General features: G+C 36.1%; 9 protein-coding genes across 9 annotated transcripts; 6 read left to right on the forward strand and 3 right to left on the reverse strand.

Moving 5' to 3' along the window:
• Positions 1–592: 592 nt before the first annotated feature.
• C9374_004864 (uncharacterized protein) lies at positions 593–1,555 on the forward strand (the record flags this gene model as incomplete). Its single annotated transcript, XM_044694550.1, has 1 exon — positions 593–1,555. The coding sequence occupies one exon, from the start codon at positions 593–595 to the stop codon at positions 1,553–1,555; it is 963 nt and encodes a 320-aa protein (XP_044548576.1).
• A 486-nt stretch (positions 1,556–2,041) lies between these two features.
• C9374_004865 (uncharacterized protein) lies at positions 2,042–3,104 on the forward strand (the record flags this gene model as incomplete). The annotated part of the gene is made up of 2 exons (XM_044694551.1): positions 2,042–2,737; positions 2,805–3,104. 2 exons carry the CDS (start codon positions 2,042–2,044, stop codon positions 3,102–3,104), a joined length of 996 nt encoding a protein of 331 aa, XP_044548577.1.
• A 295-nt stretch (positions 3,105–3,399) lies between these two features.
• Positions 3,400–4,836, forward strand: C9374_004866 (uncharacterized protein; the record flags this gene model as incomplete). Its single annotated transcript, XM_044694552.1, has 1 exon — positions 3,400–4,836. The coding sequence occupies one exon, from the start codon at positions 3,400–3,402 to the stop codon at positions 4,834–4,836; it is 1,437 nt and encodes a 478-aa protein (XP_044548578.1).
• A 133-nt stretch (positions 4,837–4,969) lies between these two features.
• Positions 4,970–6,508, reverse strand: C9374_004867 (uncharacterized protein; the record flags this gene model as incomplete). Its single annotated transcript, XM_044694553.1, has 1 exon — positions 4,970–6,508. The coding sequence occupies one exon, from the start codon at positions 6,506–6,508 to the stop codon at positions 4,970–4,972; it is 1,539 nt and encodes a 512-aa protein (XP_044548579.1).
• A 528-nt stretch (positions 6,509–7,036) lies between these two features.
• Positions 7,037–7,700, forward strand: C9374_004868 (uncharacterized protein; the record flags this gene model as incomplete). Its single annotated transcript, XM_044694554.1, has 2 exons — positions 7,037–7,110; positions 7,181–7,700. 2 exons carry the CDS (start codon positions 7,037–7,039, stop codon positions 7,698–7,700), a joined length of 594 nt encoding a protein of 197 aa, XP_044548580.1.
• A 55-nt stretch (positions 7,701–7,755) lies between these two features.
• On the reverse strand, positions 7,756–9,549 carry C9374_004869 (uncharacterized protein; the record flags this gene model as incomplete). Its single annotated transcript, XM_044694555.1, has 3 exons — positions 7,756–8,033; positions 8,098–8,950; positions 9,001–9,549. 3 exons carry the CDS (start codon positions 9,547–9,549, stop codon positions 7,756–7,758), a joined length of 1,680 nt encoding a protein of 559 aa, XP_044548581.1.
• Positions 9,550–9,659: 110 nt separating this feature from the next.
• Positions 9,660–10,478, reverse strand: C9374_004870 (uncharacterized protein; the record flags this gene model as incomplete). The annotated part of the gene is made up of 1 exon (XM_044694557.1): positions 9,660–10,478. The coding sequence occupies one exon, from the start codon at positions 10,476–10,478 to the stop codon at positions 9,660–9,662; it is 819 nt and encodes a 272-aa protein (XP_044548582.1).
• Positions 10,479–10,971: 493 nt separating this feature from the next.
• On the forward strand, positions 10,972–11,648 carry C9374_004871 (uncharacterized protein; the record flags this gene model as incomplete). The annotated part of the gene is made up of 4 exons (XM_044694558.1): positions 10,972–11,186; positions 11,279–11,369; positions 11,437–11,458; positions 11,533–11,648. The coding sequence occupies 4 exons, from the start codon at positions 10,972–10,974 to the stop codon at positions 11,646–11,648; spliced, it is 444 nt and encodes a 147-aa protein (XP_044548583.1).
• Positions 11,649–11,999: 351 nt separating this feature from the next.
• On the forward strand, positions 12,000–14,593 carry C9374_004872 (uncharacterized protein; the record flags this gene model as incomplete). The annotated part of the gene is made up of 8 exons (XM_044694559.1): positions 12,000–12,405; positions 12,512–12,963; positions 13,036–13,309; positions 13,366–13,499; positions 13,560–13,836; positions 13,894–14,125; positions 14,184–14,443; positions 14,541–14,593. 8 exons carry the CDS (start codon positions 12,000–12,002, stop codon positions 14,591–14,593), a joined length of 2,088 nt encoding a protein of 695 aa, XP_044548584.1.
• Between the last annotated feature and the right edge of the window lie 137 nt (positions 14,594–14,730).

Here is a 14,730-nt window from a genome sequence, read left to right on the forward strand (position 1 = left end):
TAGTTGGTTGCAACGGAAGTGTTGGACCAGCTTCAATTAATTGAAGTATTTTTTTTAACAAAACCTTTTCCAAGAGTCAGATAATCCTGACGTTTGACAATAGTTGCATTTTGCGTAAATGCATTAAATTGAAGACAAGAATAAATCTGGATGGGGATCCATATGGTCAATTTACTAACAAGTTAAATAGGTCTTGATTTTTATACACCTGTCTCTTTCTTCATGCCATAAATCACTCTTTGTTTGAAAATACTATATTTAAAAATATTGGATTCTTTGAGAAGTTCGTTTAATATTTCTGAATGGATAAATACTCTGTTAATCATCTTTGTTCAAATAGAACTATGTCACTTTTGCTGTTGTATTGAACTTTTCATTCCTTTTTAAAGAATTGAACTCGAACTCTAAAAATCTGCTTTTGGAAAAGCTGAATAGATTGTTTTATCTTTTTACAAGAAAACACGTCACAAAGAAGGTCATTCTTTGAGTGTTTTCAAATCCTATATCCTACCTACTGTGCAACAGGTCCCAAATAGAGAGGGGATTAAGGTCAATCTTGAATGACTTCACTCACAATGAATTGTTAAAAAAAATGGCCATAACAGCTTGCTGTTCCATACCATTGTTGAAGAGTTGGCATTGCTCGGAGCAAACCAATCATCGTGTGAAACACATTGCCAAATATTCCATAGTACTCTCTGTTAAAATGTTGTTCAACGCTTTGCAATGGACGGGTTGGCTTTGGGCAGTGACCATCTCGGAACAAGTTACCTCCATGCTTCAACTTGTGGAATGGAGGGATGTTCTGGTCATGTTTTCCATCTCATGCAATGAAATATTATGCTCACAACTGTTTGGAAGAATTTTATTACAACTCGAATTAAAGTTTTGGAAATTCACAAAGAAAGAACAAGATGAATACTTGATTGGAATTTACAAAGGAATGTTGGGATGTATTGCATCAGGTATCACGTTCGATTTTGTCGATCGAGCTGCCATCAAATATTTTCAAAAAGTCATTGTGAATGACTCTATCGTGTTCCTATTGAGACTGTTATTTGTCTTTTCCATGGATCGAGCAGTCTTTTCAATTGTGATTTTTTTCACTAATCAATTGGAATATTTAGTTAAGATTAAGGAAACGCAGCAACAACCTCCAATACCGTCGTCCACATTGGGCAATAGAGAAGCTACAAGCACCGTGAGTGACAAGAATGATTTGAGAGAAAAGACACTGTTCTACGAATTTCTTAATTCCTATTCGTACACGAATTGTGTGGAAGGTGCCAGTATTTCTGGTTATTCAGCCGTATTGTACGATTTGGCCACTGAGTTGGCAAGTTATATCTGTAACAAGAAATTATCCACACCAAACACTGTTTGGATACAAGCTGGAGTGTCTTCACCGTTTGTTTTGGGTTTTACTGGATTTGCAATTATTTTATCCATGTTCGAATCAGTATTTCTGTTCACAATTTGTAAAGAGATCGTTAAAAGGGTGAATCGATCAGTGATTCGTATTTGTTGGAGTGAAACACGAAATGATCATTCATGACCAAAATCAAAAATGATATCAACCGATCTGGCCCATGCATTCGTTTCTGATAATTTTTTAACAATGATTTAAGCGTTACTCTGAAACTGGCATTTGACTTTATCCAAGAAAACACAAAATTTTGAGTGTTCACTTGCTGAATGGCAACCGTGTATTGCATAATATTATCAATAAGAAAGAAACCAACCAAATTCAACCATCACGTTACAACTTTTTAAATAAAAAATGAAAGTTTGTTCCGCTTGTTCTGACGATGGCATTTATCATCGAGACTTGGTCGTTGAGTTTCATTGCGTCAGTTGTAGCAAATATTTCTGCTTTGTGGATGGTCTCCGTCACGCAAAGCAAAATCCACAACATGTCGTGAAAAAATTAACTTCAAATAATCATCACCAACAACGAATGACAAGCTGTCCGTTACATCAACTTCCGAATAACACTTTTTGTAACACTTGTCAACAAATAATTTGTTCATCTTGTTCTCTCATGGGTCAGCACAAGTCTCACAAGTGTTTCTTGTTGAGTGACATTGATCAACAAATGAGAAAAGAACTGAAGGAACAGCTCGATAAATTGCTACAAATGAAAATGAAATGGGAATTAGAATGTCACGCTGATCACTTGAGTTTGCAAAAAGAAACGAAAGAAATTGAAAACCAAAGCCAACAATTGAAAAAAGAGATGGACGTCATATTCGAAGAATTGCAACAATGTTTGAAAAAGAGGCAAGAAGATTTACATGAAGAGATTGACAAGCTCTCTTTGGAAAGATGTAATGTCATTTCCAAGCTTCAAGATTTGAAACTCCAAACAGAGAGCTCAATAACAGAATTTGAAGATTTAAATGCAATGACAACATTCGAATTGGTAAACAGAAAAATTACTTCTTTTGATCATGCTTCGAAAGAGTTCAACAATTTCGTTCAAGAATTTAAATTCGACTCTGTTAAACAACTACATGAAATGAAATGGATGGATTACAAGAAACAATTGGACTCACTGAAAAAAGATATTGAACAATTTGGAAAAATAGAATCATCATCATTGCTTGAATTATCCAATGAATGGCTCTATGAACCCAACAAATTCGAAATCTCTACTGATCGTAACCGTGTCAAGTTGATCAAAAAAGATGGAAAAGATTATCGTTTTGTTTTTAACAACACCAAGATGGAACGTGGAGTATTTCGATGGAAGTTAAAATTGACAATTCCAATTTGGATGGATTGGCATTGGAGTGTCCACACAGGAGGTTGTGTCACACAAAAATTTTGGTGCCTATGCGAAACCATGGAATTCACACAAGTCGTATTTTGTGAGTGCTTCTGGTCACAGTTGGAGTATGGAATTGAGTGAGAATTACCGAACGATTGGACTCAGTTTCTCAACTGGACATGAACTTGCCTTAGAAATGAATTGCAAGACCAAACAACTCATCATTCGAAAAGTTGGATCGAAGGAAACATTTACATTTGACAATATTCTGTTGCCAGTGTATCCCTCCGTTGTGCTTACCAATAGCAATGATACGGTGAGCATTGTAGAATAATGTCAAGTCGTTACTGACCTTTGTGTAAATTTCAACATTTTCAAATCCCGTTTATCGAAATTCTTCTGTTGATGGAACGACGATAACAATAATGAAACGTCTTTCTAAACACAGAAACATTTCTATTCATCTACCTTTGTCCACATGTCGTTGCTATTATTAATTACAGCATGAATCATCTTCGTTATAAAATATTTAAATTATTTATTCCCTAAAAGTCGCCGATGGATATTTTGGATTACAAAAAAATCATAAAATGAAAAATTTTAAAATTTAATTTTTATTATCAAAAAAAATGAGCGCACAAGACAAGACAAACGCTTCTGTAAAGCCTCGCTTTGATTACAAGACGGTGATTGGTGTGAATGGACCGCTCGTGATTCTGGACAATGTAAAGTTCCCAAAGTTTGCCGAAATCGTGAACTTGACTCTGGGAAACGGTGAAAAGCGTAGAGGACAAGTTTTGGAAATTGTTGGTAATAAAGCAGTCGTACAAGTCTTTGAAGGAACATCCAGCGTTGATGCAAAGAACACTCGAGTTGAATTCACTGGTGATGTTTTGAAGATGCCAGTTTCAGAGGACATGTTGGGAAGAATCTTCAACGGATCAGGTAAACCTATTGATGATGGTCCAGCTGTATTGGCCGAAGACTTTTTGGATATCCAAGGTCAACCTATCAACCCTTTCGCACGTCTCTATCCACAAGAAATGATTCAAACAGGTATCTCCGCTATTGATACCATGTGTAGTATTGCTCGTGGTCAAAAGATTCCAATTTTCAGTGGTTCCGGTCTTCCACACAACGAAATTGCTGCTCAAATTTGTAGACAAGCCGGTCTTGTTGGTAAGAAGGAAAACTTTGCCATCGTCTTTGCTGCTATGGGTGTTAACCAAGAAACTGCTCGTTTCTTCAAGAGAGACTTTGAGGAGAACGGTTCTATGGAGAATGTTACCTTGTTCTTGAACTTGGCCAATGACCCAACCATTGAAAGAATTATTACACCACGTTTGGCCCTCACAACAGCCGAGTACTTGGCTTATGAATGCGGATATCACGTTCTTGTTATTTTAACAGATATGAGTTCGTATGCTGATGCTCTCAGAGAAGTGTCTGCTGCCAGAGAAGAAGTGCCAGGTAGAAGAGGTTATCCTGGTTATATGTATACTGACTTGAGTACAATTTACGAAAGAGCTGGACGTGTCGTCGGAAAGCCTGGTTCCATCACACAAATTCCAATTTTGACAATGCCTAATGACGATATTACTCACCCTATTCCTGATTTGACTGGTTATATTACAGAAGGTCAAATTTACGTAGATCGTCAATTACACAACAGACAAATTTATCCACCAATTAACGTTTTGCCAAGTTTGAGTCGTTTGATGAAGAATGCTATTGGTGAAGGTTTCACTAGAGATGACCATGGCAGTATCAGCAACCAATTGTATGCTGCATATGCCATTGGTAAGGACGTGTTGTCCATGAAGGCAGTCGTCGGTGAGGAAGCCCTTTCTGCTGAAGATCACTTGTACCTCGAATTTTTGGAGAAGTATGAAAAACAATTTTTGTCTCAAGGTTTCTATGAATCAAGAACCATTTTCGATTCATTGGACAAGGCATGGGAACTTGCAAGAATTTTCCCTAAAGAACTGCTGACCCGTGTTCCTGAGAAGATAAAAGACAAGTATTTCAATCGTATGAATCCAGAACAACAACAAGAGAACAAGTAAACATTTCATCATTAAATTGTCAAATCTTATGCATTGTGTTGTAAAATGAAATTGCTGTTGACAGTGTTGCTTGACAACGTGGAAAACAAATCAAGCTAGTGTTGCAGGTTTTCAAAAGATGTCAAGACAATCTTTATTTTCTTCGTCTCACGTTTTGTTTTGGATTTCTTCGCTTGCTAAAACCTGATTTTGAGTATAGATCAAAATCGTCTGTTGGTTTTGCATTTAAAATCTTGTTGGACTTTTTGTTCGAATTGTTGTTCTTGTTGTAGCCATAAAGTTGATCCTCTCGATAAACAGGGTCATTGTTAAATTTGCCTCCTTTTGGGATAGGATTGGTGTAAATTGTTCCTCTTAATGAGATTTTAGCTTTTGGATTGTAGTAAAAGTTGAGTGTACCATCTTCATCCATAACACATGTAATTCTTCTCAATGTGTCATGTCCACAATTTGGACAATATTTGCGTTCAACATCTGGAACAATAGTGAAGCAACATGTACAACGTTTGACCCATTGTGAAAGATACTTGATTTTAAATCCATCCACAGAGACTAAATTAAGGCCCATGTGAGCCAAAACATGTTGTACAGAAAAGTCAGATGTCATGCAACCCACTTTGTGTTCAACTCCCTTCTCGGTGGAGAAGAGTTTTCCAACGTATTTGATACCACCAAACTTTTCAGATGGGTTTGTTGATGTTTCCTCAAAAGTACTGGCACTGTCAGAAGATGGTTGAGATTCTGACACTGTTTCTTCTTGGTGATGATTTGTGGTTGTGTCTTGTTCATTGGAGGTATCGTCATGATTGTCATGATTGACAGAATTACTCGACCATGAGGTATCCTTATTCAAATTATTTGTTCTTTCCCTGTATTCCTTGATATTTTCTGGGGTGATCCATTCTCCCTCATTGTCATCATCATCTTGGCTTTCTTCAGAATCAACTTCTTCTTCATTGAACTCTTCTTTGGTTGCTGCTTGGGCTTCTCCTTCACTCGCAGGTTCTTGTGGAGTGGATAATGAGCGTTCCTTTCCTTCCATCTTGTTTCTCAATTCAGAATATGGTAAAGGAGTGGAGCATTTAATTCCACTCGCAATACTCAATGTTGGGGGTTCTGGCTTCAAATTCTTTGTTCCATTCATTTCCTTTTCTATCATTAACGTCAATGCAATCACTCCGATATCGGTAGCTGATAAATTAGCGTAATCACCAGTCTTTTTGGCATATGTTGAAACAGTCTTGATATCATCTTCGGTTGGTTCCCGAACATGAATATCAAAAGGAAGTGTGTACAGAATATGTCTGGATCGGGAATCTTTGATTTCATTCAATACTTGAGGTGTTGTAAAGAATTTACTTCCGTGTTTTTCAATCTTCATGTAATTAATAAAAGCACCTGCATCCAGTACTAGAATTCTTTCGTTACTGAAGGACAAGGTTGTTGATTCATCTCCTTCCTCATATTTGGAATAATTTAAAAATCCAGTCGTAGTAGATTGGTTTTCCGAAGAGTTACCTGTTGTTGATGATGATGAATTTACAGAAATTAAATCACTCAAACTCATCTCTACAGGTGGTTTCACGACATGTTTTGATTCCGAGTTCACCGGTTTCTTACTCAACGTTTCATTGATTTGAAGAGGCTTGCCCCATGCAGAATTGCTACTCATCTTTTTTTTGAACAGAGAATATCATCAAGTTTATTGAAGAAAATGGTAGTTTCATCATGTATGAATATTCTTGGATCAATTCTGAAATGATTCTGCTCAATATACATCGTCATCTGAAGGAAAGTTTATTTGTTGTTTCATCATTCCTCAATACACTTGATTAATTTTTTTAAATATTTTACCATAAACCACAATGTTTTTGGATCTCAAGAGCTCCAACATCAAAGAACGTTTCCTCGCTTAACAACATCACTCGTTCATTCCATGAGTCAGAGAGTTTTTCTCTGGCTCACCACTTCGGAAGGCCTTAAGGGTTGCAAAACGCTTGAGGTGGCTCTTTGAGCTTGAGTGCAGATTCCGGAGTTGGCCATCGAGTGGACTTGGAACGACCATGATTTAAGTTACCTTGAGAGTGAGGATCTTTGACTTGAACGAGGGATTCTCTAGTTCAACGTAATACAATTATTATTAATTATTTGTATTTTAGTTCAATTTCATTTTGTTATTCTTGTTATTTGCTATGAAAAAATGTCTGGAAATTTAATATCGCTGGTCGTTGCTCCGTCACTGGTCGTGAGTGCAGCGATTGCTTTTTTCAATGTGTAGGTGTGGACGTGTGATCATCATCATTGTTGATTATTAATGTGGAATGGCTAACTTATGAAAATTCAGAGCACTCCGACAATTGAAGGCAACTACTCCAGAAGACGAACAAGAGGTCATGAAAGAGGAAGAGCAACAACTATTTATTTCGTTAATGGCTGAACCTCCTCCAACCTCTACTCGTGTCGTTGAGCAAATGAAACAAGCACAAACAAAATTGATTTCCAATGGAAGACCTCCATTAGATCGGGATGTTGCTTTTGTGATGGGTGAAGCTGAGATGCCACTCACAGTCTATGAGAGTCCTCTCATGGTGGCTTACCGAAAGTTTCAAGAAATGAAACGTGATGACAAGTCGGACGGATACTACATTGTTCAGAGGAAACAAATCACAAACGATAAGGAAAATTCGGAAAAGAGGATGAAACGTCGAAATTTAAATCAAAACCGTGCAAGTTTGGATCAATCAATTAATCAATTATTTGAGGATGAGGATGATCAACAAGAAATTCTTTTGCTTTATGGAAGAGGCCCCATATTTAAGATGAATGATGACTATTCAGATAGATATCTGGGATTTGATGATTAGTTGCAACATTCGATATCAAAAATGATTCGAAAAACAATCAGGCATGTGAATGATTTTATTCATTATCATCATAGATTTGAGGTTGTGAGGCCTGCTTTTGCTCTCTTCTCAACCGCAGGTTCTCATCATATCTCTTCTTTTCCTCCAAATATTTCGAGCGGAAAATAGTAAGGTCAATATTTGTAACTTGCTCAATGGACTCTTTGATTGCTACCAACACATCATTCTTCATTTTCTTCTTATTACCCACTGTTGGTTTAAGACGTTTAGTAATACTTGCAATAATTTCATCTTGAAGTTTTTCTTCCTTGACATTATAATACATGGAAACGACTGATGAGTATAGTGAGATTTTCAAATTGAGCTTTGAAATACACATTTGTAATAGTCAACTTACGCTCAGAAAACATTTTGTTTGTTGCTTGTAAAGGCACACATCCCTCAGAGAAATATTCCTTTCTCACTGGATACTTTTGCTTGAGTTCTGAACCTACTTCCTTCACCTTTTGCGTCAAAATTGTGATGGCATTCCAAAAGTTGCTAACAAACTCTTCCAATTCTTGCTTGGTCTCTTTTGCTTGAAGATTGCTTTGAATATCGTCAATGGTATTGTCCAAAACTGCATTCCAAATGTCAGTATCAGTAATTTTCTTGTTTGAGGTTTTGCATGAATGAAGCTCCAAATACCACATGCTCTTAATTTTGTACATGGTTCCGTCAACAAATCGAACCACGTATCCCTCTACACCAATTTGTTCCTTAATAAAGTTTTGAACTTTTTCTAGGCTTGTTTCATTGGTCATTTGCAACAATGGTTCAGTAAAACTAACACCAAATTCGTCACATGATTTTTTTGTTTCTTCATAACTTAAATAGTGTCCATCATAGTTATGTCTCAAGGCCAACAACACCAGAGATGGCTTTTCATACAGCAACACAATTTGATTTTTTGGTGAGACAAACTCAAATATTGGGCTGTATCCCTTCTTAATCCAATACGCTGAGAATTCAACATATCCCTTATGTCCTTTTTCCATTGCTTGTGCTTGGCTTTCAGTCAGTCGATATTCGTCATTGGTAATGTCAAAAATTGGAAAAACAGATTCATCATTTGTACCGTACACAAACTCTTCGGTATATTTGCTTGGATCTGTGATCCATCCCATCTTGGTTCTAAATCTGACAACCTTCTTATTGTCATCATTCAGTTTGTCATTGCTGGCCAAAATTGAACAAACCATAGTTCCATCCTGCCGTTTTTATATCAGAAAATAAACAATTTCACTACCATCCAACATACCATCTTGTCTACAATAATGTGATCTTTTGAAAAATCAATATTTTCAATTTCAGTCTCTGGTTTTTCACCAACGTTGAAGAACTTTTGAAGACCTCGAGATGCAATTTTCCCAGTTTTCAAATCATAACAAATTCCTCTGCACTCTCTTGCGAATAAATAGGCAGCTCTTCTAATTTCGCTCACTTCATCCTCTTGTTTTCTCTTCGATAAATCTCCAAACGTAAACCATGTCATGAAATTATAGTTAAAGAAGGCCATATTCATTTCATGTTTTTCAACATAAGGAAATGGTTGACGAAGAGCTTCCAAGTCATTTTTGACAATTTTAAGAGCCGTTCTCATATCTTTGATGTCATCAAGCAATGGGAAAAGACCTCTTGTTTTTTCCATGATACTTTGCAATCGTTCGGGATCAACATCTTTCAATAACACTTCCTTTGAAACTGGTGGTAATGAATCAAATGGATTCTCTTTTCTTGTTGTTGGGAGTGTGGATACAAGTCCCGATGAAGACTCTCCGACTGTAATTTCCAATTCATTGTCGAGCATTTTTTTATGATGATTTTGAAATTTTGAATTTGCAGCGTTCATGAACGATGAAGAGTGTCAAAACATCAAGAGATGCTTTTCTGTGAATGAACTTTAATTTCATCCCACTATTAATGACCACAATCTTGAAAAGCAGGACAATTTGGAGCTGGTTTAAAAACATTATAATTCACTCGTGTAGAAAATCCATAATTATTGTTGCTATAGGTTTCTGTGATATTCTGACTGTCTGAATGCGCCAACAATTGTTGACTAATAACCCAGCATAAGGGTCCATTCTCTTGATTGGATTTCATACCAAATGGCTCTGAAGAATGTTGTTTTGCAATTGGAATGGTCCAAATTTCAATCTTTTCATAATTTCCCATATCACGTTGAACAATTTCTTGACCGTAAATATCCATTGGAATATTATCCAACAATTGGACAGATCGTTGATAAGGTTGTTGGACACAGTAAGGAGCCCACGGATTCATATTCACTTTGAAACACCAACATCCAGCACTAGTATTGACATAATTATAAGTTGTTTCATTGTGTGTCAGTAACATTTGAGTGACACTTGGAGGAAATGTTTTCATGTCAGGTGAAATGGTATCGATACGAAATAATTTCTTATCTAAATCGGAATGAATGACAAGATCGGCAGAAAAAAAGGACACTGATTTTCCTCCTTCTTGAGATTGTTGCATGGTCGATCCTTTGTAGTAAAAAGTAGAGGGTAAACAACAGGATGGAGAGGACGCGTTTGTTGTTAAAGAGGATTTGGCCTTTGTCGGATTTGTGATTGAATGGAACCAATGACGAGCATGTTGTGCGAAAGGATTCAGAGTCAATGTGTCAGTCAGTAGAGAAGGGAATCGGCCATTGACATGGATGGCAAAAACCAACATGACACAAAGCAACAAGAGGTGTCTTGACCAGTTCATGTTGTCAGTGTTGAAGAATTTGTATTTTTTAAAATTAACATTAAAAAACAATGAAAGATTTTAATGACTTTTGAGGAATTTCATCCTTCATTATTTCTTCGAATTGCTTTTTGGAATGTGAATATTATCCAACTTGTTTAGAATAATATCTGTTTTTGATTGTATTAATGGAACAATGTAAGACATCTCACAAATTCCAAACAAAGATTTTCACCTAGTTGTTCAGAACACTGTAGTTCAGTTGAATCCTTTTAAATGTTGTGGACAAAATGGTGGAAGCTACGTGTTTTTTGGAACGATCCAGAACTTGCTTCCTTTGTCAAGATCTATGTGGTCGCCCTCTGAATAACCAAGTACTCCATGTATGAACTTGTGGCTGTGCTCAAATATCACATGGTCCCAACTTGACGAAAAGACAACATTAAAAAAAAGCTCATCTAGCGTTGATAGCACCGTCATCATTGAAAATAATTATTGAGAGAAGAATAACAAAATGGTTGAACAACTCACTCCTACCAAGTTCATGATGGCCACTTTATTCACTTTTTTAATTTGTTTTGGAACTGTTGCAATTTTCTTTGATTCTCCGTTGATGGCTGCAGAGGAACCAAACAACAAACTCTATAAAATTGAAACCACCAAGTCCGAAACCGAGGGAGTCATGCCAATGGCTTTGAATCAAGCAAATAACAATACGAACAGCACTCCGTAAGTAATTATTGAATTGGTTGATGATATTCATTTGAAAATTGTCGTTTGAACATCTCTCACACGAACTTGTGCATTCATGAACGCTTTAGGCCCTACATTTGTGATCGTTCACAAACACAAAGCAAGTTGGCCATGTTTTTAATTTCCTTCTTTGTAGGAACTCTTGCTGTGGATCGATTTGTATGTAGTACAATTTGTTTTTTGAGAATCATTTCATGTCATATTCATGAATGGCTATTGGAAACAGATTATGGGATACACTTGTATTGGTAAGTAGCAGGTCTTTCAATGGAAAATGCAAATTTATTGAACTATCTTTTCATGCTCAATCATAATCACAAAGGAGTGGCCAAATTGCTTGTTCCAACATGTGGAATTTGGGCTTTGGTAGATTGGATTTTAATCTTGACAGGAGGTTTATATATGGCTAATGGTTGTGCCTTAATCAATGACATGTAACAGCATCACTGTCAAATCATGGTTTTGAGTGTTGAGCACTTGATAAAAAACACCTTACTGTGTTCAATACAATAAAACTTGTGAGATGTTTATATTTATTATTTAAGATCGTGAACATTCTGATGTTAACGGAAAGAGTCCTGAGGCATGCTTTCAACAACATCCAAACACCTAAAAGGTGTTTTCGAGATTTCATAAAAAAATTGTTCGGAGTTCGGGAAAGGATCCATCAGGTGCCGAAAAATATCATACCACCTTTTGCTGCTATTATTGAAAAGTCTCTTCGATTATATTTGAGCCTAAGAATTGAAATTGTATTATTATTTATTTTGAATGAGCATAATATCGGAAATGAGTGGTCGTGATGGCGAGAACGTTTCGGTATCAAAATCATCATCAACTCCTTCGTTATCGAAGTCTTCTAGTTCGGTTTCATCAAGTTATGCAATACCACAAAAGAATAACAAATTAATGAACGCATCTATTACCAACTATGATGAAGAAGCAGGATTTACACCTCCGATGCTTTCAACCTCTCCCGATGTGAGCATGGCTCGGTCACCAAGCAAAAGTAACAAATCTACGTTAAGCAATAGCGACAGCAATAATAGTTTATCAACATCAGGTGATTTGAAATGCACAACCCGATGGATTGAATGCATTCTGGTTGCAACTTTTGATATTGAATTGGGTCAAAAAATTCAACAAGTATATCCGCGAGATTATCCACTTTCTCAGCAACAACTTTCAGATATTGGTAATGTATTTCATGATGATAATGACATATTAATATCATATTACTTTAATTTTGTTGACGTCAACTCGTCGTGCATGTAATTTTACATACACATTTAATGTAATAGCTTATTTATCATTTCCTGATGGCAATAACCAAACCTCTACATCTGGAGGAAGCTCGGAAAAGCCAGTCACCTGCACTTGGGCATTTCGCACGAGTGAGGACATTTTTGGATATGTACACTTTTTACAGCAACAGGATTCAACAATCAAACGAGGATGCTCAATGACCTCTATCATTATTCTAACCAAATATCCTTTTATCAAACTGTACAGATATTTAGTGCAAAAAATTGCAACTCTATATTTTGCAGAGATGGAAAAGCAAAAAACTTTACAGCAACAAAATGCAGCAGAGTCGGTTTCTGACACAACCATGAATGGTACATTTATTTTTGAAAGCGCATTTAGGCAGATCAATAACTGGATTCTGCCCAAAGTAGATGCACATTTTGAGTTACCATTTTTCGAGCAAAAAATCAAATACCGATCGCCATTATTTATTCCTTCGTCTCAAGTAAGTCATAATATCATTAACTTTCATTATCGTTAATTTTCATTGGTGTTAACAAAACCACTTACATTATAGTCCATACAAAACAGGCTTAATCAGTTAAGGCCTCGAGATGGTGGTGGAGTTTCCTCAGTGACACCACTCAAAGAACGATTGCTTGGAAGAAAGTATCCTTATCAACAAGAGGTCAACATTTACAGAAATTTCATCAATCATGATTTGGAAAATTTAGCCAAATTTTGGGAACTCGTTCTAATTGGAGAGCCTATTCTGGTTCTTTCTCCGACACCAACCCAGTGCTGTGTTTCAGTGTTTTCGCTAGTATCCATGATTGCCCCCGTTCCATATGGTACGTAATATTATTTATGAGGAGATGTTCATGTCCTCTAACTAACGAATTACTAGGCGGTGATATTAGGCCATATTTTACTGTACATAACCAAGACTTTAAGTATTTTTCGCAAATGGGAGGCCATCAAGGGTTTACATCAGCCATAGTGGGTGTAACTAACCCCTTCTTTATTAAGGCTTATGAAAATGTAAGTCACAAAGTTGTATTTTGGTATCAATTCATGAAATCTTTTTCTTAATTACAACAGTGGCCACATATTATAACAGTTGGTAAACAGTACAACACCAGCACAATGAAGAAATCAGCTTCTACCAACAATACATCAAACACGCTCACCACCAACAAGATTGTATCATTTTTCACTAATATTGATAATGAATCTAATGAAAGAAGAAAACAGCTCATGTGGGACTACAAGGAGACATTTATTTCTAAAAAGAAGTCGTTCATTGTCACTGATATTGATTTGAGTAGCATAAAATTACTTACAGATAATATTCATGAAAGTGACAGAAATTCAGCAGGTGTGTTTCAATTCGTAATTTCTTTTACTAGAGCTTTTATAACATTCCAACTTATAGACACCATCAACAATGACCAAATCAGAAAATTTTTTGAAGAATTAACAGAAGTATTCCTTCATCCAATTCATCAGTGTTTTGATACATTGGTGTGTTCAATGAAGACCTTCATTGTACGGTCTGAACATGCTAAAGTATTCAAGACTGAAAAGTTTATCAATTACGTGAAGAAAAATGGATATAACGAGAAGGTTTTCAAAGCAAACAAATCTGCCATGCTTGAATTCTACAAGTAAGTATTCAACATGGAATTTAGCTCGTGTCAATGCCGCTCCAATAATATATTATAGAAAATTTATTTATTCATCCAATTTCAAGACCTTTTTGGAACATCGATTAAGGGAAGCATATGTGAACGATGTTCAACATACAGATATCAACGAATTTTTGAAGAATGAGAAATTCTCAGATATTGATCTTATTGATCTCTTTCTTCAAATCAAACAAGATCTTGCAGAAGAAATCAAAACCTATGACGACGATGTTATTGTAGTACGATTACAACTCTTCCTGTCACAAATTCTAGATCGTTTGCCTGATACTCTGAAAAGTAAGTTTTTCATATTACAGTTTTGAAACAAAAACCATTTCAATTCTACGTGTTCGTTTGATACTTTTCCGTAAATTTCCTGTGACAAACATTAAAGCTCATCTTGAACGACAACTCAACAACATGTACGAAGATTTAAGGGATTGTTGAGAAGCATTTATCAGTAAATATCTCTTCCCCCTATATTCTACTACTGGTATTTTGCATAATTGGTCGTGTCGTACTACCATCGACTTGTTGAATATATACTCCAAAAAGTAAGGTCCAACCATATCTCCCTTAAAAAT

The sequence above is a fragment of the Naegleria lovaniensis genome, assembly GCF_003324165.1.
Source record: "Naegleria lovaniensis strain ATCC 30569 chromosome Unknown tig022, whole genome shotgun sequence".
Taxonomy (NCBI): domain Eukaryota; phylum Heterolobosea; class Eutetramitea; order Acrasida; family Naegleriidae; genus Naegleria; species Naegleria lovaniensis.